This window comes from Anthonomus grandis, chromosome 6 (genome assembly GCF_022605725.1).
Source record: "Anthonomus grandis grandis chromosome 6, icAntGran1.3, whole genome shotgun sequence".
Taxonomy (NCBI): Eukaryota; Metazoa; Arthropoda; class Insecta; order Coleoptera; family Curculionidae; genus Anthonomus; species Anthonomus grandis.
The window spans coordinates 29,878,139-29,905,956 of record NC_065551.1 but is presented as its reverse complement, the minus strand read 5'-3'; the positions used below and the strand labels follow the sequence as shown (position 1 = coordinate 29,905,956).

Below are 27,818 nucleotides of genomic sequence, written 5' to 3'. Positions count from 1 at the left end.
TTATATAATAATTCTATCAGATTTCTATGTATAAGATTGACTTAAATTATTAGTGATTAAACTATTTATTTTACTAAAAAACATATTAAATATACAATTATTTATTCAGTGCTATAAATGAAATTTTTCAAAATAGTTATGTACATAATTCATTAAAAATCACATGCTTTCCTTATGCTCGTTATTGTTATTGTTAACATGTGGAAGACTACCCGAAAATACAGTATTTATTACTCCGTTAATAGATTTCTTGCAAATTTCAGGAACTTTCCGTTTATACAAGTTTCTGGCAATGCAACCCAATATCACCATTTCCATGATCATAAGTGTATTGTGAATCACTGCAATAAAACAAAATTAGAAGTGTGAATATGTTAAAGAAAATGTATAAACAAACTTACAATTAGCATAGACCTGTGGTGTCACTGGTGGCTTACAAGGAAACACGTCATACCACACAAGCATTCTAGCAATAATACCTTGAATTTTGGCCAATACAAGCACCATTTGAAGTACGATAAATTTATGGAAAAGAAGAAAACTTGAATCCAATGTGGTTTTCAATAGATTGATGGTCATCAGCATTCCCCATATTCCGAATATAATCGATATTATAATTATCGGTTGGAGATAGAGGTAATTTATTTCGTACAAGCTCTAAAATGTATATGTTCAGTTTAAGTGCACGTTCTTAAGTATGTAACGCCTTACTTCTGCTTCTGCCCACATGACTAATATTATAAAATAAACGAGTCCTTGTACTACAGGCAGCTGGAGAACTAGTAACTTTAGGCACTTTACAATTTTTCTAAAATTAAGAATATTATTAGAAGTTTATTTAATGTGATGAGATTAAAGTAATTTTTGGGCAATTTGAATTGCAAGATATGTCTGAATCTCTTCACCCTACCATCATAATAATATATACATACATCCGTGGAATTTTGCTCTCTATAAGATACCGAACCATCTTTGTTATATTTGGATATTGGAAGTCATATAGTTTTGTTTAGAGGGTTGAATATATTTTTTTTAATTCTCATTCAGTATAAAGAGAAGTGATGAACCTGTGGGAGTGTTGTCGAGGTTGCAGGAGAGAGCCGAATATTGGTTATAGTGAATAAATAGATATCTCTGAGATGTGCATGTTGAAACTGTAGTGAGAGGGCTACAAAATTGACACTCATGTAAACAATACCTTATTTTTGGTGTATTTCACTGTAGGCTCGCTTATGCTATTGTATACTCCATAGTGCAACAGAAATTTCAGGCTATAGGGATGTAATAATTGTATGGATGTATTTGTACATTTACGTATATTGAATATGGTATGTGTATGCATTTTGGAAAATTTATTGCACGATAAAAACAAAATGAATTTGTATGTTTCTTACTGTCGTCCAAGAGTTGATAAATTGAAGCCGGTTGGTCAATTTTCGGACCCACCCTGCAACTTGTGTCCACACGATTTCCCTTTGATCCAAATATCTAGAAATATTTTATAGAAATCTACATACTTTTCCATTTTCAATGTAGGCAATAAACTGCAACATGGCCAGCAGCAACATGGTCCAACTTTCATAGACAACTCGTTAGGTTTCACCTGTTTTACCAGCTGTGCATCGCCTCCGCAATACGAAACAAAAAGACAGAAAAGCTGATACATGCCAGTCATAAACATGCCTTGTGTGAGTGCTTCGCATAGTAAGTGAGATCTTGGAACTATTATTGCAAAGTAGCTGACCAGACATGTCACCTAAAAATACAGTTTGTTAAGCCATAATGATTTGGTTATTATAAATAGTTACTTACCGGATAAACTGATAAAATGAATGCGGTGCATCCTTTCTCTTTAGAAGAAGCACTATGAATTACAGTAATTAGAGTGTCGACATAAAGTATTATTGAAATAACCGATGCCAATGCTCCTATGCATATTAGAGCGATTCCGTAAATGTCTGTAGCTGAAAGAGAAAGATTAATTATCCTAAGTCTTGAATTTATTTAAAATATTTTGGAATGACATACAGCTGCCGGCTCTTCATATAACAAATTAAATAGTTTTGGAACTGTATATATGTTCAACTTCTTTGGTAGGTATTTTTTTAGTATTGCATCAGCAATGCAATTGTTCGAGCTTTGTTATCAACATTATAAAGGTGAACTTTTATTCAGATCAATCTTATAGATCGATCATCGATATGATCGATTTGCAGTAGGTACTTAAGCCTCAGGAAACAGTAATACGAATAAAATTATTTGTTTTTTTTTTGTGAAGAATTATGATCGGATATTTTAGAGTTAGAGACAAGCAATACTTTTTCTGCCGTATGGGCTATTTGAAACTGCAAGCTAGGACATATACAAGAGCTGTATCCTCCTCTGTGTGACATCAAATTGCACCATATTGCTGAAACTTAAAATTGCGATTTGTTCTTTTATTTGAAAAATTGATGAACGATGCCTTTTAGACCGATATCTTGCATTTTCCTTAGTAGAATTTAGTCGCAATGCTGAATTCTTTATCTAAGTCGAGAAAAATACTCTTACAACTTGTTTTCCTGACTAAAGCTCTTATTAGGCGAAGGCATTTTTAAATCCAAATTTCTTATCAGAAATAGGGTGTTTAACTATATATAAGTACTCATTTAATTTTTTCAATTCATTTGTGAAAATTACTAATTATTGTGCTAAAACCGTCTTATATATTCGAATGACAAATTCATGCTACAAATTTACATGGCAAGTGACTTAATGGGCTGCAAATGATTATTTTTAATGACTACAGAAATTGTATCATTGCTGAATGCAACCTGTTTTGTTTTACTTTGATAATTTCTTTCCTCTTGGGAAATTCTTAGATAGTAAATAGAATCCCCTAAAATTCTGCAAAATCCTTTTTAATATTAAAGTCTTTTCTTTGTTCTCAATAGTCGTGAAATCAAATTTTACTCAATACTCCTTAATAAACCATATTGGCTAGCAGGAACCTACAATTTCGATTATGCAATCGATTATTTAATATTGTCGCTACCATACGAGACTGCATTATAAAATGCATGAAAATACCGGGTACGTACTGCTATTTTTATTTGTTGTAGTAGTACTACTTTCACTTGTAGGATGATAAATATGTGTTATTGGGTTATATCTTACTAATATTACCGTACAACATAATACCTCATATGTAATATTATAAATGTTTTATAACAAGGCTCACATGGTCTTCTGGGAACTGCATGTAAACATTTAAATGATTAAGAAAATGTATATTAAGGATATTTAAGGACACTTTCCATTTGGCAAGTAGGTCAAAACATTTGCTACAAAACAAAAACATTTCGAACGTAACATTGATTCCAATGCAGAAATATTAAATAAATTACCAATAATTTAAGGATTTTATAATAAGTATAACAAGACATGGAGACGAAATTAAATGTAGGTAAACTGATATAGACTAATTATTGAGATATATAAGATATTATTTGCTACAGCAGATAAAAACATTGCAATAGATACAACTTTTGTCCAAAAATTCTTTTAATAACCAAATAAAGAATAAAAGAAAGGCTGATCCTGTGAACATAGGAGCATTCTCTGTATAGGTGAATCTAAAAATATATTTTAATTTTTTCCATTTTACAAATTAATATCTGTTCGAAATAACTGAAAATTAACAGTTACAAAAATAAATTTTAAATAGTATAATAAATTATTTTATCCAAAAAGAGATATTTTATATTAGACTTTCTATATGAATTTGGTGACATATTTTATTTCTGTGTTGATTATTATAATATCATGATGAATGATTAGTTTCATCGTAAGTTATTTATTTTTAAATCTAACAGAACTAATAAACATGAGTTGAAAGTGTGGTTATTTTAACTTATATTAAACTTGTCTTCCATTACAAGATACGTTATCTCGAACTTAACCCTGCAATTTAAAAATCCATTTTGCCAAATTGTTATACTTAAAAAACACATTATTATGCTAGTAAATTAAAGATATTGACAAATAACTAAATAGATTTGATGTCGATAGTGCTTAGTGAATAATTAAATGTATGTGGTTGAGGAATTATTGACAGAAGTCTGTTTTTGTGTTTTAAGTAAAACTTTGTCAATGTAAAGTGTTTTTGAGGAAAAAATTTTTTTTTGTTATTCATTATTGCAGCAAACTATTTTTAAATTTGAAAGCAATTTAATTTTCCTAATATGTAAAGGGTAACTATTAAAACTGAAAAATTAAGTCGTAAAATTAAAATTAAACAAAATAGTTATTAATTTTTGTATGATAAAATAAATTAAAATATTTTTATTACAAATACCTTGTAAATATTCTTCAACTGTAGGAATATAATAAGTCGAACATTTTGAAATATTTGACACCACATCCGCAGTATTTTCTCTTAATGCCACCATTATTGATACACAAGTTTTACCTGTACTAAATAAGGCGCTTTTTTCAAAATTCTACACGCGTCTAACGAGAATTTAAAGGCAGCATTGCCACTAGGTACTTCGTTTAATGAAAGTACCTGACGTTAAATGGTGAAATACTGACTGAAGGAAGCTAGAGAATTAGATTTCGCTTACTGACTTAAATAATTCGTCTCAAGTATATATTTTAGTAGGATAAGTTTGCTTATGACTTAACTTCGGATTACCTATAGGATTAAATGTGCGATATCAATTTTATCTTTGTCTTTAACGTTCATTGTCATAACAAAGTCTAGCATTAATTTTTTCTCAGTTTTATTTTTTCATATATGACAAAAACTTGAATTGATGAATGCGTTTTATATAAAAATATTTTTTTAGCGTCTTATACAGTGTGAGTGTAACAAGATGGGGCATCGCCTCACTTTAGCAGAAATGTTAGAGAATCTTTGACTAATACTTATCCTAAACGGTGAATTGGTCGTCGAGGGCCTATCGAGTGACCAGCCAGGTTGCCCGATCTTACACCTCTGGATTTTTTTTATATGGCTACTTAAAACAAAAAGTCTACATCACCTAGCCAGAATCTATCTTCGATCTGCGTCAAAATTGATGCATGTTGCAATATTGATGTTGCCACTTTTCAAAATGTTTGTGAAGAGTTCTGCAAGAGTTTATTTTACTTTCTTGAAGTTAATGATGCACATTTTTAACATATATTGTAGTGAAATAGTTACATTTCTGTGTTACCTATAGTTAGTAATTATTTTAAATGCAAATAAAAATGCGAATTTTGCAATTTATTTTGCTAGGGACTTAATAGTAGTATTTGGGCCAAATTTTTATATACGCATTCAAAAGATGAGAGGGGGGAAGGGACAATTGAGAGCCGCACTGTATATGTAAATATATACATGAAATACATATACTAATATATAAAATATATAACGACGGAATAGAAATCATTTCACCCAACTTCAGTACAGTCAACTATTTTAGTCATATAATTAATAAAACTGAACTGGAATCTTTACAGACATGTTTCTTTTTAAATTCTCAATAATAATTAAAACCATAAAATACTTAATAAATAAAGATGATATGATTAACTTGCAATTTAATCAAATTCAAATAAAAGATGACCTTTCACAAAAAACTCTTATATCAAACGCAGAATAATCAAAAATACGCATTCAAAACAAACAATTCACGATAAACTTAAAACTACCGCTTGTGATAAAAGATCTGAAGCCCATATCGCGCATTCCCGTCCACATCAATAAAAATATGGTATCAGATAATAATTCCAGGTAAATAGTATTGATAAAATTGTTTTTTGATAAGATAAAGTCTAAACATTTCAGTGCCGACAGTTTAAAGCTTGTCTGTGCCATTTACCGATCCATATAGCGTTTCGAGAAAAAGAATAAGGGTAAGTCTTTAAATTTTATAATTTCCATTTTAGGTTCCTAACATTGTGAACAACAATGCCAAAGGATTATCACACCGATGATTCATTTTGTGGTAGTCCAGATAAAATTTATTGTCGTATTACAATAACTGTGATGCGGTAGGGATTTCGTGTTAACAATTTACATTTAGATTCCTTTGTGTATTTTTAAAAGCTAGTGTGTGTACGAGTTTTTTTTTTATAAGATATGAAGTTAAAAATTGAATAGTAACTGGAAAAAGTAAACTCGCAGGTAATTCATTGTCAGGCTAAAGTAATTACCAATTTGGGTAGTATAAAGGGAAGGATATGATAGGGGGTTGGGTTGATTTGTTTTATGCTTACCAACATATTATAGTTAAATAAAACTCTAATTTTCTAGTTTTTTCAACTTATTTAGTGGGGATATAGTATTTCAATATTATTAAATGATTATCATGTATATTTTTATAAACGTACGACATAATCAGCATAAACACTTAGCTTTTTATTGTTTTTTTTAATTTTCATAAGTAGGAACAAAAATTTATGTAATAAATGAGATAGAACGTAATTAAACTAATAAAACGTAATTAAACTTATTTAAATGATAAATGTGGTATATTGAGAAAGGGATGTATAACCATTTACATTTTCATGTATTTCCAAGAAAATGCTATAGATAGTTGCCGCAACGGATTTAATTTGAAAGCTAATAAATATCGGTATTGTATGAATTATTATTCAGAATGTGGTTTTTACAATTTTGCATGGATTAGAATCAAGAATATATTGCCTAATTAAATATAAACTTTATTAGATTTTGTCAATTATCTTATCTGATGATTTTACCCTTTTTGCCTATAAAGTAAAATATCCATCTAAATAATTATATCAAATTACTTCCAATCCCTGGAATGGGATCTAATGATCATGATTGATTTTTTTTAAATAAAGCATACAGAGTGTTACAGAATAAGATGCTGATCCCTAAGGGTCTTATTCTTTAAATGATTTTAAGGAAAGTTCAAATAAAGCTATGTCCAAAAACTCCATAACTTTCGAGCTACAGAGTGTTGAAAATTGTCATTATTAAAACCAAATTTAAGAGACCCTGTATGATTTTTTTTAACCATTTAATATTATACTACCGCTAGACTTCTAGACATATGTTTATAAAATTAATAAATAAATTTAACTTTTTTTATAAATAAAATGAATGGGGGTTATAAAAATTCAAATTTATTAATCAATTTGGTCCTGTTACAATAAGAATTAATTTACAAATTCTTATTAGTTAGTTTTTCACAATTTGACATACACCTAGATGCATAAACACCTGTGTGTGCATATAAAGTAAATTATACAAAAAAAATTAATATGTAAATTAACCAGAACCTATAACTAACTTATAACCAAAATCAGCATAAGTTGACCTCTACTATGAATAGCAGTCACAAAAAATCGAACCACCATATATCCATAAAAAAATTGGTTTTATTTTACGGAAAAGCAGTGGCGTACATAATATTTTAAAAAAATATTTAGTCCACGTTCCTTGTACGGACGCCACTGATTAAACTAAATCAAAAAATGGCTGTTGATTCGACTCAGACAGTGTGTGCAGTTCATAAACATATCTAGGAAGTTAATAAAGTTATGATGAAGAAAAGATTTTCATACCCTGCAGCTAAAGGGTTTAGGACATAGCTTTATTGAATTTTTCTTCTTAAAATCACCTTGTCAAGGATTAACACCCTTAAGGATCAGCATCTTATGCTGTAATACCCTGTATTTACGTGGTGTTCCCTTTTGCTGTTATCATTAGTAATAAATAAATTCTAAATGTAGTTTCAATGCTTGAGAATGCCGTATCAGTGTCATTTTTTTCTGGAACTTTGTAGAAAATCAACTGTTTTGGCTCATTATTCACATAGCCCTTTTTAAACACTTCAATCAAAGGTTCGTCAGATTGAGAGAGAGATCAGACTTATTCACTAACTTCTCAGCATAATTTTTAGTCTTAGATATTTAAACTAATGAGAAAACCAAAGCAATCGTAGACGAAATATGCTCATAGTTGATCAATTAATTCAAAAAAGTAGTCCATTTTTCTCAAAGAGACCTCTTGATAATAAAAATTCAGAGAATAGAGGGACACAAGTCTCTTTTGAGACCATTGACTTTGTGTCCCTCTATTCTCTGCATTTTTGTTGATCAATTAATTCTTAATATAATAATTACTGACCTGACGCTTATTTAATGATTTTTCTTTAGTGATAACAAAGATTCTGCTGGTCTAGACTTTTATTCCGGAGTGAGATTCAATGTATTCCCTAGAATAGGCTGTTCTTCCAGCTTCTTCATATAGTCAAATTGACTAATTTCACGATTATCGCTGTAAACATTATTCACTACTTTCTTAGCAGAATTTTGAATCTTAGATACAAAAATCGTTCACAGATGCACTTGATAATATCATCTGATATTGCAAAAATAGAATAACATTCTGAAAATCTGGTTCCTTTTGACAAACCTGACAAGCTATTGATTCTAAGGGGTTTTCTCAGGCACTGAAAACCACCAAAATTTATTTGTTTATAAAAATCAATTTCAATTATGAACCTATTGTCCTCCTTCCTATCAGATCAACATTTCTTCAATCTGTCTTAATAAAGTACATATTTTGAAGAGAACAATCTGTTCCTTTACTAAATTGTTATTATTTACGTCTAACTGTTATCTGTTTAACACTTTTGTTTTGATTGATTTTGAAGAGCCACAATTACAGCTACTATTGCTACATAATATCATTTTGTAATGAAATATGTAAAAGTAATACCGCAGCCATTTAAAATTTAGACAATTAAGGCAATTTCTTTTTAAGTCATTTTCCATTAAAACAGAAAGCAACTGAACGTATTAAAAAATCAAAATGATTTTTGCTTCAAAAGCAAAGAAGTTATTGCATGTATCCTGTGTCACTCCCTAAGAATTTCTTCTTTACAAATTTTACATAGATTCTCGATTATAGTCGGCACATTTTTTTAGGTTCTCTACACCAATGCAATGAAGGCGACCATCTTGATCTTCAGCCTTTGGATGGCCAAAGCACAGGCCGCATGTCCTACGTCCTGCAACTGTACAGAAACGTCCGTATCCTGCGTTAATCAAAGTCTAGAAGCTGTGCCCAACCTAAATATTTTAGAATTCAGTCCGATCATATTGGACTTCTCTGGAAACAAACTGCTTTTCGTCGACGAAGAAGATTTCACTTTCCCGAAGAATGACGAAGTGAGAGAAATATATTTGAACAATTCCGGAGTGGCCGATATTGGTGAGGGTACCTTTGATGGTTTGGAAAATTTGCAAGAGCTTTATTTGAGTCAGAACATGCTTAGCAGTGATAGCGTGACTTATGACATCATAGCAGGACTGGACAATATGGTCTTGCTCGATATGTCCTATAACTATTTTAATGGTGATATGCCGATTATAAAATCTGACAGTCTTAAGGTTTTTGGTTTAATTAACAGTAAAATATCTGCTATACCTAAGAACGCTTTAGAAGCTCTACCTAACTTAAAAGTGCTTATGCTTCAACAGAACAGTATTAAAACCATATGGTTTGAAACATTTGAGAATTATCCAGCAAATAGTATTTTCTTGAAACTAAGTTTCAATTCCTGGACATGTGATTGTGACAATCTTAAAACTTTTGATTTATTAGCCAGTAAAAGGCTTTTGGAAACTACAGAGTCGTATCAGTGTTACGCGGATGATGATAAAGTTATGAATATTTTTAGTACTGATGGAGCAATAGAAAAATTCCGTGAGGAATGTGATAATAGTGATGAGGAGGATGAAAAGACGGATTATGATATTAACAATATGGTTGATAAAAGATCCAGAAAGGTTATAAAAAATATGCTAACTGAAAAAAATGACTTTTATTCGCAGTTTTACAACGATGATGACAGAGAAGAGCTTGACATAAGCCAGATGAATGACGAACAGCTAGATGCTATTTTACCTGATAATTGCTGGCAAAGGTTTCCATTTGATTATATAAATAATGGGGTTCTTTTAGTGGCATTTATATCGATTACCACCAGCTTTTTTTTGGGATTTTTAGCTGGGGCCATTTTTTGTAAAATCATGTATAATTTCAGGTATAAAAAGTTGGATCAAAGTTCGGATAGTCAAGTAACTTTATTAAGAGCCTAACAATATCAAGTTATTTTCTCTCTGATGAAAAATTGTTGGGAACAAAATACAACGTTTTTCAAATAGTCAAAAATAGCTGTAGTACTCAAACCGTTTTTATAATATTCCTGTTTTTCTTTTAGTATTCGTAACTTAGTTCACTAGTATAGGGTAGAAATAGGACAATAAGGAACAACTAGACCTGCATTTGTAATATTTAATTTGTACTTCAAAGTTTTATATATAAAATAAACAAATATTGCCCGTACCAAATAAACTTCGATGCGCGTTATACATATTCTCCTTAAACAACAACAACAAAGTGCATAATTATCTTTAAAAACTGTAGAAAAGAACAATTTTCGATTGAAAAAGTTGAAAGTAAATCATATTGGACAACACCGAAAACAATATCACCTATTATAACAGAATTGAAGGGCCAGAAATTTTAATTTATGTAGTTGGCTGTCCAAATATTTATACCGTTGGCCACAAAATCGAAATTTATTTGGTACGAGTTTTATAAAGTAATGTATTAAGTAATTATTTATGTGGGCAAAGAGTGACGTTACTACACAATAAAATTGATTTTATAGACCCATAACACAAACATTATTAGGAGCAGTCTCTTTAATGGTTTTGCTTATGAGATAAAGATAAAATAGGATTAAGTAAATAATAATCATACAAAATCATTATTTATAATAGTAATGATGCAAGTGAGATAAGACTATTAAAAATTCCAATTATTGTTTCTTAGCAAACAAATTAGAGACACAAATTTGCTTTTCTAAACGTTGGTACTGTTTAAATATTTTATTTTTGGTGATTTATATGGGTATATCGAGACTCTATCATTGGTGTCAACACAATGACTAAGTATATACTAAATTTTTCTAAAAGTGACATATATTGCATTTTTGAAAAAGTATCGTTTTGAAAGTTAACATTATTTTTCCAAATAAAATATATATTTTTTAAAAGTAGTTTTGTGAACTTTACCTTCATACAAGATCAACTTTTTTTGACACAGTCCCAAGTTCCAATTTAGCGCATAGGTCAACATTTTAAAAATTGTCTTTTCCTTCCCCATCCCTGTCATTCTTAATTGCTACACCACATTATACCAAATTGAATAGACATTAGAAAATCAACAGAATTTGGTTTTTCCGTTATGTTAGTACAAATTTAATAATAACAAACCACTTCAGCTGTAGCACAAATATCAAGTGTCGTTGTTTTTCTATCGATGAAAATAAATTGTTCTCAACCCGTTTTGCAATAAAACTATTTATTACCATTCTTACTGACCTAGGTTCTAAGATTAAATTGCAATATTTAAGAAAATCAATTAGTAGGATGATTAGAAAGACTTGGTACAATTTTCTTTCTAATTGTTACAAGTTCCTAAGAAAACTTTAAATTCAGAGTATCTCTATTTGAGGCGTTGTAATAAATATAAAGAATTCTCCATTTTGAAACATCCATTATCCTGTTTTTCGACCGTTAGCAATAAAATAAATTGCCAATTATTGATGCCTAACAAGTCTCTAGACGTGGAAAAAAGCTCAATACCTTAGAACGTTTCAATTCAAGGATTTAGGAAAGTTGTTGCAAATTTTAAAGGATTATTCTGCGTCTACAAAACAATATCGCAAAATCCTAAATTTGAATGAAATTAAGCCTTTTTATTGGCTTGGAATGAATTGGATTGGTGGCAAGGAAAAACATTCCATTTTCCTAGCTTAGTAGTTGAAACCATTAGATTACTTACATTTACCATAACATATATAAGGTATTACTTAATGGTATGTCATAATATAAAGAAGGCATTCATAAACCGACTCTAAGACGAAAAATTCATATAAATGTGGGCTCTAAAATGCTTGATGTTTAATATAGTTTTTATTTATTTTCAATGTTTAATAAACTTGTCAGGCGGTTTGCGTTATTGAACTGATCTTCGATATTATGTCATATAAACACACTTTAGATGTCCATTTAATTTAAGCTATCAATCAGTTATAAACAAAAAAAAAACCTCTTTAACTTGTGTTGTAAAACTTCCCATTTAGAAAAATTTGGGTTTTGTAGCCCGGTTCTTTGAACTGTTTTTCTAAGGCGTGACTGGTCTCATCAGTTCCTTTAAATCTTCAATTTCAAACGTGTACGGGTTCGATTGATTTAGATCTTGATGTACCGGTTCTCCACATCATCAATTGTGTTCTCCAATTCGCGTTTGTTGATGCGATCATTTACTTGTTTTACATCCAATTTGATGCCAAAATCATTTGCAATTCGTGCTTACCTCTTCCTTAGGTATCAAGTACAGGCACTCCATGTAGTACTCAAGGCTCCATCATTAAAAATGATTTCTTTACATACAAAGTGGAACTTGAAACTTTTTTTTTAACTAAAGCAAGTTATCTTTGGTTATTGAAAGCGATAAATACGTTCCAGCAACGCCAGAATACCCTTTAACTTATGACAAATCATTATATAGCACTCTGTATGCAGTGAAAAGATATTGAACAAATTAATATATAATATAAATATATTTAACAGTTTTAAAGTAAAATGACATTTAACACGTATTTGAAAACAAAAAAAATCTTATTCTTGACAATATGCTTTACCTGAAACTTTTACAAACATTACAAATAGCTTAGAGCTTTTATGGATATAAATAACGTTACTATTGCACAGTATTACGGTATGCATGTGTTATACAAATGAGTTCAAAATATAATTGCTTGTAGACCGATCTATCTTCGCCGCATGACATCAATTTAAACAGAACCATTCTGGTATTTCTTTATTAGTTTGAATGCATCTATACATTGTAACATATAAAGAAAAAATATAAAAATCATAATCAATGTACTTTCTTAAACAAATAACAAGTCATGCTGCGTTTGAGCCTGTAACAACAAATATAACTGTACCTAAATATTAAAGTATAAGAGATTCTAACGTAATATAAATACATAAAGATTCAAAAACGTTTATAATTTAGTAGTATTAACAAAGCTAGTACTAAACACACCATGTTTTGGTCCAGGAAGATATCGGAGAAAAGCTTATTTGCTATACAAATACATACATTAAAACGGATGAAAGCCAATTAAAGATCAAATAATTTTAACTTTGTATATAGTTGTATAATTTAATTGTCTTTGGAACTCAAATTTATGGCCGTATAAAACTCGAGCAGAGGGTAGCCAAAAGAAAAGATATTCTTATGGTTGTAAATATCATAAAAAATAAATTGTCACCAATTTAGGTTTACTATAAAATTGTATATTATGCTAATATTGTTTATTGAGAATCACTAATTAGTGTGAATCAAAGGATACAATAAAATCAATTTTCGTTGGCTTACCCTAATTAAAGAAATCCGGATAATAAAATGAAAGAACCTGCCTCGCATTATTTTGAAATTTCATACCTTATGCTGCTAATGCTCCTCTAATAATAGCTATCACATATTGTAACATTACAACACACATTATATGAGTTATACAATCCCCTAAACGATCTCTAACCTACCCATAAATCGCACAAATTGAAATTTATGATTAATAAAAATATCAAAAAATATAATTCATTTTACTAAAATGCCTAGCAGATGTAGTCTTAGTTCTACAAATACAGTAGGTCAAAAAAAGTATTCGTACAAAAAAATTTTTTAAAATACAATGTAGAAATTGTCGCATTAGATATCAGAAAATTTCTTCTCATGGTGATGGTATAGGCAATAAACTTATATCTTGAATAGACTATTGAAATCATAATATAAAGGAGGAAAAAAATTATAAATAAATTTAGTAGGGTTTGGAAAGTTTTTTTTTTAATTTAGTTTAATTCCAAAACTCCCTACTTTAAAAAAAAAAAACAGGATGGATATTAGGTACAGTAGAATGAGGGAAATATCGCAAAAGGTGCAGAATCATAGTCAGATACTCGTAAAGTTTCAATACACCATTGAATTTTTTTTTTTGCAACAACTACAGAAAAACAATCATGAAGTAAACGGACTACGAATTGATTCAAAAATATATTAAGTTCATTTCCATCATCTGAGAGTAGGAATATGAAAAAACCTGAATCTGAAATAAAAAATCTAGAGGAAAAAACGATCTTAAAACAATTTCTTAATCAAGAGCGGCAACAAGCTGTCTATGATTTTTGCTGGGTATTTCGGCACCCAAGATGAAATTTGGCGAGTGTATATTGTGAGAAACATCAATTTTTGGTTTGTCATCTATCACACTTATTGATTTTATTTCATATATCTTTATTATCATGTGAAAAGAGGGGAGAATAAAGAAAATATAACATTCGGATATTAAAACATTCTATGGAAGTAACAACGAGTCTTTCCCGGATAACCTTCAAAATGCAACTTCGTAGTTATTTTTAATATAAAAAGAAAAAGAATTCAATAAATTAAAAGGGTGAATACTTTATATTTAAACTTTTTCCTTTAAATTTTTTATAATATATCCTATGTAAATGTTTTTTTGACCTACTGTATATTAGTCATAGTTTATTATACAATAAATAAATAAAACATTTTTATAAGTTTAAAAATGTATGCCCAATCAAGAAAACTCCATAAATAAAATTTATCTAAAAAAAAAGACAAGACAAACAAAACTCGCCGAGATTCACACCAATTTAATTATTCTGTGCGATATATTTACAAAGTGCGCATTTAATCTAAACCGACTCGCGCTTTTATTCCTTTTCACTATCGTCCGTTTTCCGATGACTTTTGTACATTTCGGAATAAGTGGGGAACTTTGCAGTTTCGATTTTGTCTTTTACTTTGAACGTGGGATACAGGCCTACCTGATAAGTCCTCAGGTTTCTTCCTTTACTAAAACCGTTCCAATGGTTTCCTGCCACACCTGAAAGATCATTTGTATATTTGATGATTTGAATTACTTGTAATTATTAAAAAAGTATGTTTTTTTTAACAAACACAGTTTTTGTCCTACCTATTGAATCTCCAGGAAGTATTTCCAACTCTCCGGGTTTTTGAGAGTTATGAGCAAGAACGGCGATCATATTGTGAGGGTTTTGGCCACCATAATAATAAATATCGTCTAGCGATTTAAATCTGTCAGACGCGTCGGGGTAGTAGTTTTGCATTATTTCGTAGGCTATTCTACAGACCTACAGATAACAAAATATTAAACTAAGTATACATAGTTGTAGGTCTTTTTTAAACTCAACTAGGCGAAAAAGTTTGATCTTTTGTAATGCAAAATAAATTGTTGGTTGGGGGATAGATAAAATATAAAATTCTTTCTAGAAAAAGTCTCTTTTCTAATAAAGAAAATGTTATTTTGTTTTTATGTCTTATTATTTCACTTTTATTGTCTCTTATCGAATGTAACATTAATTAATTTTTTAAAATTTCATACTGACCTTTTAAAATTCAATTTTTATTACATTCATACATAGTTCATAAGTACAAAAACCCATTAAGAACAAAATTAATAATTATAAATTTAAAAAGTAATAATACTTCTTTCGATCTTAGAATAATTAAAACTGTTTCAAAGTAAAAGAAACCTTTTAAAAACGTAAAGTAAAAAATATAAAAAAGGAGTACTATTTTAAAACTCAAAATATCGATTCTTATTTGAAAATTATTTATTATTTAAAAAGTGCATTTGTAACCCAATAATATATTAAAGTATGAGTTTTTTTGGATCGGACGATGAAAAATTGTCCATAAAATATATTGGTCTTTACATCAACGTTTCGACAATATTATTGTCAGCCTCAGGCTATAAGTTTAATAATGGTCATTAATTATTACTGGTAGTACTTAAAAGTGGCATTTAAATAAAAATAAAAATTATATATCTCATGCTATATGTCTCATTAGAGGTTTTTAGGAGGGCTTAAAATCTTTTTTAAAGTATTTTTTAAATTATATAATGTTACTTCTGTATAAAACTAGCAATGTTTTCGTTAATTTAAATAGAATATCCTACATGTTTTGTATGTATTCTACTACTGTATTTATTGTTTTAATGCTATTTTTCATCTTGATTTAAAAAAAAAACCAAATTAATTTCTTGTTTTAAAATAAAAAAGCCCAAAATATAATTTTTAGCATTGTTCATGGCCAAAACTGTAGGATAAATGTATCAACACAATAGTATCATATTATGTTTCTTAAATTTTTATATATGGTGGCGCAGGTTTCTCCTTACAAAGGCATCATCAGACCAAAAATTACACAAGGTACAAAATGTATAAAGGGTACAAACAGCTTACTCTTATACGAATGCACATAAGAATAATAGTAATAAATAAATTAAAATAGATTATTAAAATATTTACTAGCCCCGACATCTCATCAATAAAATACACGAATATGAAGGAATAAAATATGGATAAGTAAATTGTTATAGTTTTTGCAACAAGTAGATATATATTAGGAACAAGCGTTATTGGGTGATGCAAGGGCAAATTGAACATTCACGAAAATGAACATTCACACAAGTGACGTCTGGGCTTTTAAAATGTCTGTTAATTTTGAAAAATATTCAGATTATTACCTTTATGATGACATGTAAGAAGATGGTTGGCAAAAGCTGATCTGGTGACTCTATACAGGTAAAAATCAGTGATTATATATTTTTTTAAATAAAATTTAAACAGCTCTCTCTTTTATAGAATATACATATAAGAGAGAGCTGTTTAAATTTATTATATAAGTGCTCATTTTTTGACCTGATTGTCCCACATAGAGTGCAGCGCAATCTTAACTTGTATATACAGTGGTGGCCAACTAATTAGAAACGATTTAAAAAAAATACTTTATTCAATGTTTCAGTTCTTTAAAATAAATTAAAACCAACTTGTTGTAAAATTTTGATTGTTCATCACAACAGCAATATATAATTTATTTATAGACATTCCACTAAGAAATTTGTAAGGAATGCAGAATATAAATAAAATTTATAGATAACACAGTTGGCCATCTACTTAGAAACGACACGAAAACGAAACGAAACAAATTGTGTTTTTTGTATCTACAAGCCTTGTCTTTGTGTCTTCCACAGTTTAAAATGGGTAGAAAAAAAAATTGTGATCCGTCAATGCGTACAATAATTTTTACGCTAAGGGAAATAGGTTGGACTTATTGGACTAGTAAAATAGCTGACCACCTAAAATGTTCAAAAAAAATGGTTTTCTATGCACTCAAACACATAAAACGTACGAAAATATTCCACGCAAAAGAAGATCTAAAAAAACCAGCCAACGAACTGATGAAACTATTGTTCGAATGGCTAAAATGAATCCATTTTTAACCTCCAACCAGATTAAAGAAGAACTTTCTCCAGCTATCGCGATATCATCCCGAACTATAAGACGACGACTTAATGAGGCCAACTTATTTGGACGAGTATCCCGCAAGAAACCACTGCTAAAGAAGAAAAATCGCCAGGCTAGATTAAAATTCGCTAAGGACCATATTAATTGGACCATAAAAGAGTGGAAAAAAGTATTATGGTCTGATGAGACAAAAATAAATCGCATTGGTAGTGATGGTAGAATATTTGTGAGAAGACCCAGGGGTGCGGAAAATAATCCGAAGTATACAACCAGCACAGTCAAACATGGAGGTGGAAATATTAAATTATGGGGATGTTTTACGTGGCGTGGTATTGGTCCATTAGTGAAAATTGACGGTATTCTTGACCAAGAAAAATATAAAGATATTATGGAGAACCACATGTTGCCGTTTGCTGATGAAACTTTGCCGGTGTCTTGGGTTTTGCAACAAGACAATGATCCCAAGCACACGGCTAAGTCTGTGAAAAAATGGTTTGACGATAACCATGTTGATGTACTTGATTGTCCCTCATGTAGTCCGGATCTCAATCCCATTGAGAATCTTTGGAGAGACGTGAAAAAACTTTTAGAACATAAAAATATTAAAAACCTTAAAGATCTGGCGGAAGAAGCAGAGCAGGCGTGGAAATCGATACCACTAGCGAGATGTCAACATCTGGTGGAGTCAATGCCCAGGAGATGTAGAGCTGTCATTGAAAATAAGGGATTTACTACAAAATATTGATTTATTTAGGGTTTAGAGTTCTTATTTAGTTTTTTTAAATTGATAATTCTTTGGTTTCTAATTAGTTTTCCAATTCAATATTTGTATAAAAATTAACTTTTTTTTAAAAGTATATATGTGAAGACAAATCCACTAAATTTATGGTAATAATAAAGGTAAATGTTAGTTACGACAATGGGGGAGAAATTTAAGAATAAACAATTTTATTTACAAAAGATTTATGATTTTTATTAATTTATTCACACTGTTTCTAATTAGTTGGCCACCACTGTACCAGAGAATAAAAATGAAGATAGATTGTTCTTAGTCTTAACCAAATGTTTTTTTTTAACCAAAGTGTTCTATCAGTCTTATTTGCTAAATAAACATTATAAGGTTCCTTCTACACATTGTTCAGAAATACTTATATGGTTTTTGATTATTTTGTTCTTTTAATTAACAAATTAATACCAGTACAAATAACTTGTATAAATTTAATTCTCATGTTGTTCATAACCAGTTATAAGCTTTTCTAATACTACATTCTTGAAGGCACCAATGAAACTTTTAAATAAGAATCTTAAATTCAGTTTTACCTTGTATAATTTTAGGTGATGATGCTTATGTAAAGTGAAGCATGTATTATTCGTTACAATTTCAGTATGATACTAATTTTTCTTTAAGAAATATGGATGAATTTTTCACGGCGTTTTTAAAGACACAAAGTTTTACATTTACAAAAACAGCAAAATTTGTTGTTAAATTTTATGTAGCTATTCAAAAGCATAATAATTCTTTTAAACTTTGATGCTTATATCGCTATACATATTTTTTAGATAGGACCATATTTTTGTAAAATTATAGCAGTGAATCCAGTATTTTAGAGTATAGCTAGGTATACTCTAAAATAGCATCTAAAAGTGTCCTGTATTGGCTACTTAAATACCAAAAACGATCTCTTTAAATTTCTTGGTTTAAAAGATTTAATTAATTTCCATTTATATGCTATTTTTATGTCCGAGGATATTAATAAAATTATCGAAACGTCGATATTAACACATATTAACCACACATATAGTAACTTTCAATGTTTATCATAAGTCTATATTAATCAGCAATATTCTTATTTCCTTTTCCTTATATGCTGTTTTTCCTTAATAATTTAACGTGTAAAAAAAGTTAAAAAATAAGATTTTTTTTCCGTGAAATAAAAACTGTAAAAAAAGCAAAGGAAAAAACTAAAGAAAAAGAAAATCTAAATATTTAAATGAAGTTAGAAGAAAACTTACCTGAGAAGAGAACGTGCACACCAAATAATCACTAAGCGCGAGCATATGAATATCATATATAATACCGAACAGAGACGTATCCGAATATCTGGTAGAAACAGCGGCAGTCTTAGATATTTGCGGATCACAGATAACTTCATACTCCGGGTATTTCGTTTTGGCCTCGGTTAAGACCTTGGGGTCGTCGGAAGCCAAGTAAATTCGTCGCACGTCCACTTTCTGTTTTAACTCTAATTGTTTGTAAAATTCGTCCACTTCAACCATATACTCCTCTAAGCGATGGAACGCGGCCTCGGTTCCTACTTTATCTGTGCGTCTAATGTGAACCCTGCATATACCAGAAAATAACTGTTTTAGATTCTGTCTAATTTAATTTTGAATTTTTAATGAGGATAGAAGGAAGGTTCCTTTTGCTCAAAAAACTGCTTCTTATTTAATTTGGCAATAAAACCATTTTTTTTTAATCAAATAACAGAATTAGATTAGCTCTACATGAGAGAAATATTACTGTTAACTAACTATTACAATTTAAGATTTTTCTTAATTGGTACGCTGTTCAGTGTATCATATTTATATTTGAAAACCCAAGCGAGATTGTGTCAACAAACGTGTACAGGTTAAGGAAAAAACATAAATTTTAAACAGGAGCAGATTTTTACCATTTAAAATATAAGCAAACGGAAAAATCAGCTAGAACATTCAAGGTATTCATTATCGGGTAGGGAATCTATGTAACAATAAAAATGAAAAGATGCGAAAGGATCTTTTCATTATAAGTATTTAATTTCATAAGTGTCAAAGTTAAGGAAACAACTGTATAAAATATTTTAAGAATATTAACTTGTATCCTATATTCGTTAAAAATAAACCAAAAGAAAGGATATATTGGATGACTTTAAAATTGGAATTAATTTTTTTTTTAATTTATATTAATTTATTATCATAAAAATACAATATGCTTACCCGACAATTGGTTTTCTATAGCCCAGTCGGTCCATGGCCTCTTGAATTAGATTGGCAGTTTTTTCTTGAGGCCGAAGAAGGTATTTTAGAATTTGACCAACCCACCATACTATCGGATCCCCATGTAATCTCGTGAGCCTAAAAAAAATTAAATATTTTACAGTTTTTAGTGGAAAATTATACGAGTTCAGTTAATTTATGATATTACATAGTTACACCTTTAAGAGCGCTAGAGGACGGCGGAAATTTATGAAATAAATAGAATTAAGATTTAATTAGCAAAGTTGGCAGTCTACAAAAATTAATAACGCCTCTTCATTTTGTTATATAAGCTAATGTGCAATAAGCCTTTCAAAAGTTTACTTTTTGGCATTTTCTTCATTCCCTTAGTAGTCCAAGAAAATTAATTTGAGAAATGATATTTTGTTTAGTAATAACCCCTAAGTAAGTATATATTAGATATTTTAAGAAATCTCCGGAAATACTTAATCTAAAGAACATAATTTTAAAGCAATTTCAATGAATTGTAGCTGAACCTTTTTTTTCTTTTTTGTTGCTTGCTGTATGTGATCTGCAGCTCAAAATCCCTTTCAATAATTTTTTCGAGGGTTAACAATATACTCATAAGTGCTCAGTTTTAATTATCCCTTAACCATTTGAAAAAACTTGAAATGGAATTACGATTTTTATTACAAATAGTAATTTTTCACTTTTAAGCGAAGTATTATTATAATATATCATTACGGATTTTAGATATTGTAGAAAGTGTTTTTTAGGAAATTGACAGATATTTTCTGAAGACTTTATCACGTCAAAAAAGTCTGTGATAGCAACGGTAAAAAATTTATTCATTTTCTCAAAAATATCTTAAGTCTAAAGCAACCACATTGACTCCTATTGTTTTAATTTGTTTTATTTTCCTATCTGTTACTAATTCGCCCAACGTTGGTTCCAATTTTTACAAAAATCACTGACACAATTTTAACAAATAACATTGACACACATTTTAAAATGTGGCCTTAAACTATACAACTTGCACATACTTTTAATATTCAACAATAAAAAAAAATTATTAACTTTTTACCTTGGCGAGAGGTCCTCTGGTATAGCCAAAGGTAAATAGGGAGGTCTGGGAGAGAGACTATCGATAATAGGCAAATTTATCACTTGGGTTTCAGGATGGCCCGGCCAATTGGCCACACTCTCTCCACTAGTCGAAGTGCATGTTTCACTAACAGGCTGAAATATTTGTTCCCAGCCCGCCTTATGGTACCGCCACCCTTTCGACTTTAAAATCATCGTCCTTTTTGTACCGTACGCCACCATGAAGCAGTAAACTGCGTGGTGGAGTTGACAACCATATCCGCATCCCTAAAAATACATCCGAAGTTCATAAAGTCTTATAGAATTTTAAAATTTACTAAAATTACTTCCATATTTAAAGATCTGTAAATTGTAGGGAATATTTCCAGTTTTTTTATTTTTAATCCGAAGTACGACGAAGTAGTCCGAAGCAAATGATAAAAATAGGGGGTAACCATTTAAGAAATTTTAACATGGGTATTCTATTTCAATTAACAAGGTTAACAAAACTTCCAGCATAATGGAAATGTCTAATGTTTCAAAATATTGTAGTTCGTACTATGCATACCCTTCTATGTCTCCATAGTTTTCAAGATTGAAGAACTATGCAATCTTTACTTTGTCTTTATAAAATTTTAAAGGAGTATATTATTTATTATTACCCAGAAATTCTGTCTTTAATAAGATTTAATGTATCAAGTCCTTACTTACTTACTACAAGGGCCTTTTCCTGAAATTGAATATACAGTGAAAGCTCCCATAAGCGGACACTCACGGTTCCGTAACTTTTGTCCGCTTATGGGAGGTGTCCGTTTAAAAGAGAGTATGTGAGTATAGAGTATAAATAACGGGGTATATAATCATGAGGAAATGAGGTAATACATAATCATGAGGAAAATGAAACAGAAACTCGCCATATTTTTAAAGTATGTATTTATGCTAAATATCTACATATATGTATGTATACGCATACAAAAACATAAATGCTTCAATACATGATACGAGAACTTAAATTACCATCTTTTGCTGAAAGAGACAATTTTCGTAATACCTTCCTAAATTTTTTAAATGTTGAAATGCATTGAAATCATCTTTAGCAAATTTTTTCAATATAGAAATATGATTTACAGCTTCCCCATATGAATTTATAGTTTCTGAACCTCTTAGCGAGTCCACCAGTTCCACTTCTTCTTCTGAGTCGTTTGGACTACTATATTCAAGTTGGCCTCGGCTTTCTACATCCAAATTCGAAAAGTTGTCAATGGCATTTTCTTCTGTCGTTATGTTATTGTCTAAGGCCAGGAAATCGTCTACTTTCTGAGGGTCTGCTACTCCTAAATGTTTGGCATGTCGCAGTAACTGAGCAAGTGTCGCTAAGGGCAGATCGTCTTCTGCATCGCAATAATTTTGCTCAGCAAATTCTGACCTACATCCACTTCTTCTGAATCCAGCTTTGCCAAAACAGTTCTTAATTGTAGAGGAATTTACTTTATCCCATGCTGTTTTTGTAAAATACAAAACTTCTAACACATTAATAGACTTGGTAAGCTCAGATAAGCTTTGGACATCGTCAATTTTTGTTAAAATATGTTTTAAAATGAAATGCCGACAATAAAATTTAAAGTTCTGTATAATACCCTGATCCAAGGGCTGACAAACTGAAGTTGTGTTTGGCGGTAAAAATATAATTTTCACATTTTTCATTTTCGAATTCCAGTAACCACTCAGACATGATTTCTCGGGTCATCCATGCCTTTTTGTTGGATTTCCAAGTCGCTGGTAGATCCTTAATAGAAACGTTTTTTAAAGCACGGAGACGAGTCGCTTTCCCGATCACAATCAAATCGCATTTTTCACCGGCCATATTTGCACAGAATAAAATGGTTAGTCTATCTTTAGACAACTTTCCACCCACACATGTTTCTCCAGAGAACAGAGTTTTGTCGGGCAATGCGCGAAAAAAAGTCCACTTTCATCTGCGTTGTACACGTCTTCTGGTTTGTAGCCAAGCAACATGTACGGAAGTATCTCCAAAAATTGTGACACATCAACTTGATTTACTGCAGCAGCTTCGCCAGATATGCATTTGAAACTCACACTATGTCTCTTGCGCCACTTTTGCAGCCACCCGTCGGACGCACTGAAATTATTATAGCCCAAAGTAATGGTGATTTCTTTAGTTTTCATTTTCACTAACGGCCTCCCCGAGATTGGAATGTTCTGACTTCTAACTTTTCCAAACCACTCAAAACATGTTTTGTCTAAAGCAATTAAAAAAATCCTTCTTTTGATTTATATTAGTTCCTGATTGCCATTTACTCCTCCTGATATCTTCCTTATTTTTGGCAATTTTAGCTGCTTGCGTTTTCCCAATATTAAACCTCTTTGCCAAATGACGAACTGATACACTTTCTTTGTCTAATACGTTAACAACTTCCAACTTTTCCTTTAACGAGAGCATCCTTTTTTTTGGTGCCATTTTACAGTTACAATATTAAAATATCTCAATTAACTACGAATTTGCCTGAACTGAAGATAAACCACAAGATTACATACTGGCTAGGCAACGTAAATGGGGAATCACCTAATATAAATCGGGGAATTACCGAATTTTATGTATGTAGATATGTGTATTGCAATAAGCGGAACTAAAAATCGTCCGGGTATTAGAGTTTCGAGTCCGCTTATGGGAGATTTTTTGATCACATACAGAAAAAGTGTCCGCGTCCGTTTATAAGAGCGTCGCTTATCGGAATGCATTTAACATTGAAAATGATATGCTGAAATTCGGTTCCAGGAACTTTGTCCGGTTAAAAGAGATGTCCGCTTATACGAGCTGTCCGCAAGGAGAGCTTCCACTGTATATACTTTTTGTTTTTTCTTTCAGTATAACGATTAATTTATTTATTTGATTTTGTAGATTTATAAATTTCATATTATGATACTATATTGACCAAATTTGCTACTTAAAAGCTAAATTATTGGTAAATAAATATAAACTCACCTTATTTAAATTACAAACTAACTTCCTTGCTTTATCACAGTCTTTAGGGTTTTGCAGGTAGTTAAATCTTTTTTGCACAAGGTTACTTAGGTCGTTTGACTCTTTTTGCCTCCAATCTTCATAGCCATCTACTTTTGCCAAGTTGTTAATATCGTGTAACAAAGACCTACAAATTATGAAATCATGAAAATATGAACACATTAATTGGTAATAAAAATAAAATAATTTTAAACAAAATATTATGAGAATATTATTAGTACTTAGTGATTTATTTAATAAATTATATTCGTTGCTTGACTTATTTAAATCAGTTCTTCAATAAATAAAGTGTTAGGAGGTAGGCCAGCAAAATTAAATATATTACTTATTGGTGTAATTATCAAACTATCCAAGATTTGAAAGAAAACCACTAACACAACAACTAAGTTTTCTAACTAAGACATTCTCTTATTAAAATTATTGTTTCTCCCTACCATAAGTGGGTTGCATATACTGTAAAGCTTACGGATTGCTGATTTTGTAAATTCTTAACTCTCAGACCTTCAAATTTATTCTTCCTAAATCACTGACCAAAATCTAGAAAGATTCTATTAATAATCAATAGTCTATAGTTTGAACTACTTTTATATTGTTAACAAATAAGTTTTTAAAAACTAATATGTGAACCAAAAAGCGCATACAAATAATTTTCTTGTGAAAGCCAATTAGCTTAAGTTTTTATTTAATTTAACTGATCTACGAGAATATCTAAATAAAATTTTAGGAGAATATTTGCAAAATATTTTTGGCATTTTATTAAAGTGTTAAAACCCAACCAGTGATAAAAAAAGGTGAAAATGGCAAAAATAATATAGTTATAAAATCTAAAATCTAAAAATGGTATAGTAAATTTTTAATAACTTTGATAAGCTAAATATTTTAACTGTTTTGTAATCTGTAAGCATTGAAAGTTATTTATAATCACTTTTTACCTAACTATATGAATTAAAGCATAGTGGGATTTTTCATCAGATCATAGAATAATAACTATTTACCTTTTATGTTCGGCCCCAAGAGCCAATATCTGTGCAAGAGAATCAGCAATTTCTGGTGAAGAAATTGCCTTTTTCCTTACATCTTCTAAACTGGAATGTATATAATACCAAAATTCCTTTGTGTTTTTAGAGATTCTTCTCCTAAGCAGTTCATATTCTGCATTGGGTTCCCCTTTGGAAGCAGTGGAACCTAGACTTTTTTGGGCTGAATATTCTGCTTTTGTTAGTCTTGTTTGAAATTTTTCAATTGCGTCTTTCTGATCATCAGTAAAGGTACTGAAAGAAATATGGTGTTTGTTACCTCGCTTTTGTAAAAGAGAAAGAAGGAATTATTTGAGGATTACGAATAATGTATTTATAATGCAAGGCATTATTTCAAGATTTTGACTATATACCTTCAATTTTACCATACATGGTTATGAAAATATATATCTAGATAAATTAGAAAATCATGCACAAAGTCTATGCTACATTTTTATTTTTTTATTGATATTGAACCCAGCCAGTTTTCAATCTAATGAAAATATTGATATAAACTAATAAATGTAACCCCATCTTAAGGGTTCCTTTATAAATATGTTTCAAAAATAACAAATATTATTGTATTTATTGCATGAATTCAGAATTATACAAAATAGGTGAACTTTTTTGAAAATCTGTTAATGCGATTCAATGCTATTTAGAACATCTAATCATTACAACTTCATAAAAGACTATTATAATCATTCTGGTCAGAGAAGCTATATAACAATTTTAAAACAATCACTGGGTGATTCCATAACTTAAAGGACTAACATTGGAGTTGTTCTATTTGATACAATTTATTAAAAGATTTTGCTAGCTAGAAAAAGCTGATAGCTAGGGAATATATATATTAAAAACTTTTCAGGATAAATATTTGACTTTATAATAAATATGCTGATTTCAAGTTATTATTCTCTAATAATTTAATGTTAAAAGTATATAGAAATTGTAAAATGCAAAGTATTCACAGTTAGAAAGCAAATTTTTTTGTAGAGATTTGTTGAGGACAACTATTTGGGATAAATGATTTTATACATTAACTTACTTAACACTTATTTCTTTAAATATCTCTCTTAGCTCTTGATTCTGTTGCTTGAGTGCCTCCAAATCTGACAATGCCTTAACCAGTCTCTCCGAAGATCTTGTATCCAGTGAATTAGGTGAATTAATACCTGGATAAGCTGCTAATATTAACACTATTAATAACCAAAGGGTTAAAAATACCACAACTATTCGGTTCCACCCAATGGTGGATATCTGCCTCAAAACACTCATTTTTAAATTCCTAAAACAATGTTATAAAATTGGATACACATAATTACAGGCACTACAATATTATTATCAATTATTATAATGATGAAAACAGTTTGTTGGTAGTAACAGAACTATAAATATATTTGTATTTTGTGAAACAAGTCAAAATGTGCATAAGGTTGTACACAAGTTTACCATAAACGGTAACAATATGTTATCTCAATTTATACTTGATTAATAAAACACGGTTATAAGCATATATAATTATTATAGTACCTTTTCTTTCACTCATAGTAAATCACTATAAGAACCATATATAAAGTTATACAATTTTATAATAATACCAGATTTATTCCCCATTAGGAAACGTTTCGTCGGATCATACTAACAACCGGACACACGCACAATAGAACATTATTGAATAAGTATTATTACTGTTGCTTTTTTAATTTTATTTTTATTTATTTATGTCGGAAATGTACTTGTGTTGGCTTTTGGATGGGAGGGGTGAGGGACGAAGGGCAATTCAATCTAATGTCAATGTCACTTGCCAAAAATACAAGTGGGAAAAGCATAGACTTCAGCATAGTATATGCTTAGGCCATAGGTACACCGAGTGGTGAACACCCGAAACAGAAGAAGAAGAAGAAGAAAGTGGGATAAAGTAATAGAGTACACTTAAGGCGCATACACAGTCAACAAACGAATGCGGTCAAATGGGTGTTTTTGATAAGTAATTGCCGTCCATATATGACGAACGAATTCATTTGTAGTCGTTCATTTATTTTCATCGTTCGCTAAGTATTTTCCAAATTTATAAAGCACAATGTTTGCTTATAAAAATTAATAAATAAGGCCATTTATTAGATGAAACAAAATACGTTTATAATAACCAATCTTTACTCTTAATAGTGTAAGAATTGGCCAAACTATTCTGTAAATTTTGTGTCCCTGAAGAACCAAGAATATTTTTTTATCCATAACTGTCCACTTGTTTT

At 30.1% G+C, this 27,818-nt stretch overlaps 3 protein-coding genes across 5 annotated transcripts; 1 reads left to right on the top strand and 2 right to left on the bottom strand.

Annotated features, from left to right (window-relative positions):
* Positions 1 to 85: 85 nt before the first annotated feature.
* LOC126736995 (organic solute transporter alpha-like protein) lies at positions 86 to 12,473 on the bottom strand. 2 transcript variants are annotated; one of them, XM_050441654.1, is made up of 6 exons: positions 11,086 to 12,473; positions 1,813 to 1,964; positions 1,518 to 1,756; positions 712 to 808; positions 402 to 657; positions 86 to 341 (listed from the first exon to the last, which is right to left on the bottom strand). In XM_050441654.1, exons 1-6 carry the CDS (start codon positions 11,183 to 11,185, stop codon positions 160 to 162), a joined length of 1,026 nt encoding a protein of 341 aa, XP_050297611.1. In that variant the 5' UTR covers positions 11,186 to 12,473; the 3' UTR covers positions 86 to 159. The 2 variants fall into 2 exon arrangements, with proteins under 2 accessions (XP_050297611.1, XP_050297612.1); XM_050441655.1 differs by lacking the exon at positions 11,086 to 12,473 and adding an exon at positions 4,337 to 4,612.
* Positions 5,807 to 10,618, top strand: LOC126736993 (slit homolog 3 protein-like). Of its 2 annotated transcripts, none has more exons than XM_050441650.1 (2): positions 5,807 to 5,880; positions 8,929 to 10,618. In XM_050441650.1, exon 2 carries the CDS (start codon positions 8,947 to 8,949, stop codon positions 10,102 to 10,104), a length of 1,158 nt encoding a protein of 385 aa, XP_050297607.1. In that variant the 5' UTR covers positions 5,807 to 5,880; positions 8,929 to 8,946; the 3' UTR covers positions 10,105 to 10,618. The 2 variants fall into 2 exon arrangements, with proteins under 2 accessions (XP_050297607.1, XP_050297609.1); XM_050441652.1 differs by lacking the exon at positions 5,807 to 5,880 and adding an exon at positions 5,994 to 6,151.
* Positions 12,474 to 12,619: 146 nt separating the features above from the next.
* LOC126736989 (alpha-(1,6)-fucosyltransferase) lies at positions 12,620 to 27,354 on the bottom strand. Its single transcript, XM_050441647.1, has 9 exons — positions 27,097 to 27,354; positions 26,612 to 26,851; positions 25,543 to 25,818; positions 24,509 to 24,674; positions 21,506 to 21,792; positions 20,422 to 20,559; positions 19,459 to 19,786; positions 15,087 to 15,264; positions 12,620 to 14,996 (listed from the first exon to the last, which is right to left on the bottom strand). Exons 2-9 carry the CDS (start codon positions 26,839 to 26,841, stop codon positions 14,824 to 14,826), a joined length of 1,776 nt encoding a protein of 591 aa, XP_050297604.1. The 5' UTR covers positions 26,842 to 26,851; positions 27,097 to 27,354; the 3' UTR covers positions 12,620 to 14,823.
* Positions 27,355 to 27,818: the final 464 nt, after the last annotated feature.

Coding starts and splice junctions, on each gene's coding strand:
- LOC126736993 (XM_050441650.1), top strand. CDS start 8,947: ATGAAGGCGACCATCTTGATCTTCAGCCTTTGGATGGCCAAAGCACAG.
- LOC126736995 (XM_050441654.1), bottom strand. CDS start 11,185: ATGACAGGGATGGGGAAGGAAAAGACAATTTTTAAAATGTTGACCTAT. Junction 658..711: donor TCATGTGGGCAGAAGCAGAA/GTAAGGCGTTAC, acceptor TATACATTTTAG/AGCTTGTACGAAATAAATTA. Junction 342..401: donor ACCACAGGTCTATGCTAATT/GTAAGTTTGTTT, acceptor GTTTTATTGCAG/TGATTCACAATACACTTATG.
- LOC126736989 (XM_050441647.1), bottom strand. CDS start 26,841: ATGAGTGTTTTGAGGCAGATATCCACCATTGGGTGGAACCGAATAGTT. Junction 21,793..24,508: donor TAGTTTGTAATTTAAATAAG/GTGAGTTTATAT, acceptor ATGTATTTTTAG/GGATGCGGATATGGTTGTCA. Junction 19,787..20,421: donor TATAGAAAACCAATTGTCGG/GTAAGCATATTG, acceptor TGGTATATGCAG/GGTTCACATTAGACGCACAG.